The sequence below is a fragment of the Trachymyrmex septentrionalis genome, unplaced genomic scaffold (assembly GCF_001594115.1).
Source record: "Trachymyrmex septentrionalis isolate Tsep2-gDNA-1 unplaced genomic scaffold, Tsep1.0 scaffold7, whole genome shotgun sequence".
Classification (NCBI taxonomy): Eukaryota; Metazoa; Arthropoda; class Insecta; order Hymenoptera; family Formicidae; genus Trachymyrmex; species Trachymyrmex septentrionalis.
The window spans coordinates 3843889-3849790 of record NW_017305884.1 but is presented as its reverse complement, the minus strand read 5'-3'; the positions used below and the strand labels follow the sequence as shown (position 1 = coordinate 3849790).

The 5902-nt window shown below is 30.6% G+C and overlaps 2 protein-coding genes across 8 annotated transcripts in view; both read left to right on the top strand.

The window, feature by feature from the left end:
* The window catches only part of LOC108753506, a 3220-nt gene extending 646 nt beyond the window's left edge, over positions 1-2574 (top strand). The window contains exons 3-7 of the mRNA XM_018495109.1: positions 849-1006; positions 1077-1267; positions 1392-1665; positions 1770-2038; positions 2113-2574. Of these exons, the coding sequence (XP_018350611.1) occupies positions 849-1006; positions 1077-1267; positions 1392-1665; positions 1770-2020 (874 nt within the window). The 3' untranslated portion in view covers positions 2021-2038; positions 2113-2574. The remainder of the gene's footprint in view (positions 1-848; positions 1007-1076; positions 1268-1391; positions 1666-1769; positions 2039-2112) is intronic.
* A 1763-nt stretch (positions 2575-4337) lies between these two features.
* Positions 4338-5902, top strand: part of LOC108753501 (inositol hexakisphosphate and diphosphoinositol-pentakisphosphate kinase) — an 18478-nt gene continuing 16913 nt past the window's right edge. For 6 of the 7 annotated variants that reach the window (XM_018495100.1, XM_018495099.1, XM_018495096.1 and 3 more), the window contains exons 1-3: positions 4338-4540; positions 4781-5166; positions 5243-5338. In XM_018495100.1, coding sequence (XP_018350602.1) covers positions 5134-5166; positions 5243-5338 — 129 coding nt within the window. In that variant the 5' untranslated portion in view covers positions 4338-4540; positions 4781-5133. The remainder of the gene's footprint in view (positions 4541-4780; positions 5167-5242; positions 5339-5902) is intronic. The other variant, XM_018495093.1, reaches the window with a different exon arrangement.

Below are 5902 nucleotides of genomic sequence, written 5' to 3'. Positions count from 1 at the left end.
CGAGTTTTCCTTTAGGAAACAGAAGATGCTTTTCATTTGGTGACACAAATTGACACAAGTTTCGTTCTGTCATTGGTTGCTTTCCTTTTAGAAGGGCACAGATGCTTTCTACTTATATTTGTTTTTAACTAAATAACCTGGTTCAACTTATTCTTTATCTTTTTCTAATTCTTACAACTAGAAAAAGATAAAGAATAATTTTTTTAGAATAAGAAAGTGGAATCGAAATTAAAATTAATCTATATTGGTGAAAATAAGAATTAGTGATACAAATTGACACAAGCATTATATCTTGACATTCAGTGACTTATAAGGTAGAATGTATTTACTTCTGTCATCAAACAGAAAACATACACCTATAGTCAACACAAACGTTGACATTCATTAACTGTGTTTAATAGCCTGTTTATTTTACAATTGTTGGAAGTTTCCTTTATTCTGATTAAATTATACTTTTAGATTAGAAGAATAATCCTATCTCAGCAAAGAAAACTTTCAACAGTTGCAATATATAAACATTTTACTGAACATAGATAAATAACAAAAATAGATTTAATATTAATATTTATCCCCTAAAAAGGAAAACAGCCTTTATCATTCACTAAAATATCAAGAAAAAAAAGATGTTTGTATCGATTTGTGTTATTAAATGGAAAGCATCAGAGAAAAGATGAACCATGCAAGAAGTTTCAGCTGAAAAGAACAAGATCTTTTATGGTTGAACATTGGAGAAAAAAAATGAAAAACAGAAAAGGAAAGAAACTTTTTAGGTCTGCTTTCTTTGCAGCTGAACTTTTCTTTCTTTCGTCACTTTGGCAATTATTCTAACCCAAAATCATAAATTTTAGATATGTATGCGATTCTCTTTGGAAGCAGGCTATATATCACTCATTGACCACGAAAATAGCCCTGATATTCAGCGATAACATAGTTGTTCGGTTAGAAGATACTAATAAAAACACTATACGAAGCCGCTTCTTACGTTTCCTTCAGGATAATTATATATGTTGGTATTTTTTATTTTTAATCTCTTATTCTATATTTTATATTATACTATATTGATATTGTCCTTTTAGCTAAGGAAAAAGATAGAGCAGAGGATAAAAGAACATTTGCCAATAAAGTTTTACTTCATGCAGAAGTTTATTATCACATGAAATTTAGCGACGGAAGTAGATTGAAAATATTGGCTGAGCCGTTAATTAAATATTTGGAAGATCTGTTGCAAGACAATCCTAAAGATAATATTTATTTCATCATGATACAGGTAAGAATAAAAACAAGGTATTGAATGTATGCGAAATGACATATACGAATAAGAATCAAATAATGAAGATCATTTATTTATAAAAGCGTGATATTGTGTTTAATAAGAAATCTCTTTTTTTTAGATACTTAGAACTGGTAAAGATCTTTATGCAGCGTGTCCAGGTGGATTAGAGAGCTTAATAATGACAATCAGGCAATTGCTGGTAAAGGAAAATTTACATAGTCCCGAGAACAATGCGGCACTATTATTAATCATAGAGTTAGCTAATAACGACTATGAAATTAAGGACACGCGATTGAAACATTTTTATTTCTCAAATATCAAGTCTCTCTCTTTTGAACCTCCGTTTTCTCGTGAAGAATTAAAGGTTATCTTAACGACAAAGACTGAAAATGGTAACATGATTTAAATTATTAATCGTTAAATAAAAATATATAAATGTATTATGTGAATAATATTACCGTTATTATCATAAATCGACAATTTTTTGGTGTTCTAGATAATCAATTGCGGGAAGTTGAGAATAATCAACGAATTGTAAGAGAAGAAGTGAAAAATGACATACCTGAGCATGGCAATTATTCAAAAAATTCTAGCGGTCCAAGAGCGATACGTGGTTCAGGTGCACTGGATAAATCAAAAAAAGGAATTAATATTAATGCAAAATCAAATTCATTGAGGACAACTCCACCGAGGGAAAGGAATAAGGGTTGGGGTCATGATGATAGGTTTCATGAACATTATGAATAAATATCTACCTTGTACAAGGTAAATATTCATTATAATTTTAATATAGCTTTAATATAACAAAATTGACTTGTATTTTGATTAAATGTTTACAGGTACTTACTTGTATGCAATAATGACAGTTATAAAATTCTTTCTATTGTATTTATCAAATTGGCACAGGAAATAAATACAGCTATGGAAAAGGTTTTTTATAAAACGATCATAGATATATATACACACACGACATATATATATTGTCGTGATTGCAATCAAAGCGCAAGGAAAATGTACTGGATCTTTTTCTTCGACAGAAAAATAAGAAAGTAGTCCTATTTTGTCTTATTTTAGCATCAAAAAATTACAGGAGTGTATGCTGTAACATGATGTACTGTTATTATGTGCTTTTATCTTGTACTCAGATAAAATTTCCGAAAGAAACGTATTTTATGTAAGATCATTCTTATGAAAGCATCACAAAATACAAATTTTAATAAGCAGTTTATTTATGGACATACATGTCATTTAGACATTCAACAATCTTGTCTCATAATTTACAAAACAATATCGAGAGTATACAGAGCACGTAAAAGTCAAATATAACAAAAAATTTTTAAAAGTTTAAACGACTCTTATATGCCCTATATACTCTTGATATTGTTTTTTAAGAGCCCTTCGTTCTTGTAAAAACCTCATAATTTACCTAAAATAGGATTATTGTATAGAATGAAATATTTTTTACTTCATATTTAATGATTTTGGTATTATGAAATTTTACAAACATGTACATAATTTTATTTTTTTTCCATCAAATTGTAAAAAAAATACAATATAATTCTATGTACTACATATGCAAATAAAGTAAATTTATCCTATGATTCCATAACTCAAGTCAGACCTCCCTCAATAAGGGGAGTTTCCATACAAATACAAAAGATAATAAAGCTTTATTTATAGAAGTGTGATGCTACGATTATTAAGAAATTTTGGTTTTAGATGCCCAGATCTGGTAAAGATTTTTATGCAGTCTAAGGGACCTTGACAATAATAATTATACAACTGCTGGTCAAGGAAAAACTTATTCAAACAATCCTAAAAATTGACTAGCTTATTGTTAGTTATTGAGAATTGGCTAACTATGAAATTATAATCGGAAATGAGTTACCATCATTGTGCAACTATCCATTATTGAACCATTGTTTATTGTCCAACCCTAATCTTGAAGAGTCAGAGATTGCTTTACGCAAATTATAAAATTTGTATGTAGGATGAGAGATCGAATCCAAGAGCTGTCAATTATAACTCAGCTATTTTTATGTGAAGTCACATAACATCCTAAGTAAATTGCAATTCTATCACTATCTATTCGAAATTTCTGCCTAAACTCATTCAGATTTTATGATTATTCTTTGTAATATTTTAGATTCGTCATTCGCAACTGCACTATGTTATATCTATAGCTATATTTTTTTTTTGGCATTTCGGTGTATAATTGTGTGTGTGTGTGTGTGTGTGTGTGTCATTGAAAGAAAAAAAAATGAACACTACAAAAGATTCAATTATAAAGAGTAAATCTCTAAAGAATATTTTAAATTTATCACAGTGTGTTATACTTTTTGCATTTAAAATGAGAAATAGATTATAATTGGGCGAAGAAAGAGGCCTGTTCTTTTTAGTTGAACTTTTGCACCAGTTCATCTTTTTTTCTTTTCTCTTCAGGAGGAAAGAAAAGGAAGAAAAATAAACTGGTGCAAAAATTTAGCTAAAAAGAACAGGCCTATTGACAGAAGATAAAAAAGTACAAAAGATTCAGCTGCACGCAAACTATATTCATAAATCTACATGTATATAAAAATCTATAATATACATAACGTCCCTGATAAAAATTTTTCTTAGAATTTTTTATATATGTGAATATATTCTAAGATTTCTTGATCTGTGTGTACTCTCCAAAAAAATATGTCGAACTTTTTTTAGACTGTATAAGATTTTATCAAAATGGAATGAAAAATCTTTAAAATCTTAGGTATTTCAGAGAGAATTCATATGAAAAAAAGATTCTAGAAAAATCATAGATTTTCTCGACATTTTTGAAAAGTGTTCCAATTTGCATTTAAAAATTAAATTTTTTAGAAATTTATAAAATTTGAAAATTGTGAAAAAATTCTGAAATAAAAATAAAAATTCTGGAAAATTATATACAAAAATTCTAAGAAAAATTGTTACCAGGAGGAACTACCCTTGAAGTTTTAGTTTCGTTCATATGCAATATTTTTTTTTAAATAAGACTCCTGATAGAATGTTTTCCAATCTCTCAAGTTCCCTCTTGTATGTCGGGTAGAGATGACACATGCGCAGGAGATCCCGCTTTCTAGGGGGAACACTGTCGAAAATTCGATCTCATGGACACATGCCGGAACAAGATCTGTGCGACGTCAACAGACATTCAAGTTCAAACGGCCGGAGAGACGCGATCCCCAATCGTGTCACGTTACGAGTCACGTGCGAATATCGTCGTCACGGATCGCATTTTCGTGGCAAACGGTAAGTACTGCTGAGTATCGCTCGATTTTCTTTCCATCTCCGCGCAAATCTGCTGGCGAATTCATGCGGCCGTTTTGCATGGCGCGCACTTCACCAACGTGTTGATTAAATCGGAGTAAGACAAATACGATTTGACACTATTGTTTGTAATTAGCCGGATATTACAAACGCAGTTATCTCGACGGATATATAAACTCGTTACCCGTCTAATTCTTAGCAAATATTTGCTTTCTGTTACAGCTCGCTAGGAAAACAACGCATCGAGCGACGCACATCGTCGCTTAATGAACACCCGAGGAAAGACGCTCTCGTAAACGTCGTAAATTATTATTGGAAAAGAAAACATTGAAAAACACTCGTTAGGAATTCAAGTGAGAGAGAAGATCCTGTAAGATTAAAAGAACAAGACAGTTGTTTTTTTCTTACTTTGCACATCTCTCAAATAGTATTTCGCACCTGTTTATAAATGATGTTAACAGATTGATAATTAATGCAATTGATGTGAATTAACACGGTAATTTCAATGCACAGGACGTTGTCTGACATAAACACGTGAAACAGGTGTTTGTTTTATCAATGAGACCGGATCTGTCATGTCTTACACTGAATTGGAACATGGTTACCAAGTAAATCCTCTTTATAACCGTCTCAAGATGAAATTACATGTTCCGCTTGATCTAACGGAATTCTTTTCCTTTACAGGGTCTTAGGAATGCAAGCAGACCAATGTTCTATATAGGAGATATAAATACAGTGCAGTCATCTGTTATTCCCTCAATCTATCGTTCATCGAAAAGAGTAAGTTTGGGATAATTATTTTACTGTTTGGAGATACATAAGGTCTGTTTTCTATAACTGAATTAGTGTACGTTAGTGGAACTTAAAGTGAAATTATGTTTGATATTTGGCGAAAGCAAAAAAAAAATTCGAATGTAGTCTAGTGCAGAAATAAAAAACAGGCCTATGACTGCAAGTATCTGTAATATCGCACAATGCACAGTTTGAAATCTATCCTTCAGCTTCCTAACAGCACATTAGTATGTTTATATAAAGTTGTATATAAAGTAGTTTATATATAAAGTTTTTTAAATGTAAAATGAGAATCCATTTTTGTTATATATTATGTGAATAATTTTCTAGATTTTGCATCTAGTTAATTATATGTATGAATCTGATCTTTATCTGATGAGGTATCACAGACGTAGAGAAATAACGTGACGCGAACAGAGCCACATGTCTCTGTGACAATCGATTATTATTCAAGAGATGAATTGATTTGAGATTAGTAAAACAGCAATGTTGTTGCACTTCTATCTTTTTATCTTGTGTTTATGTTATAAAAACGACAAATGTGCCAGCTGT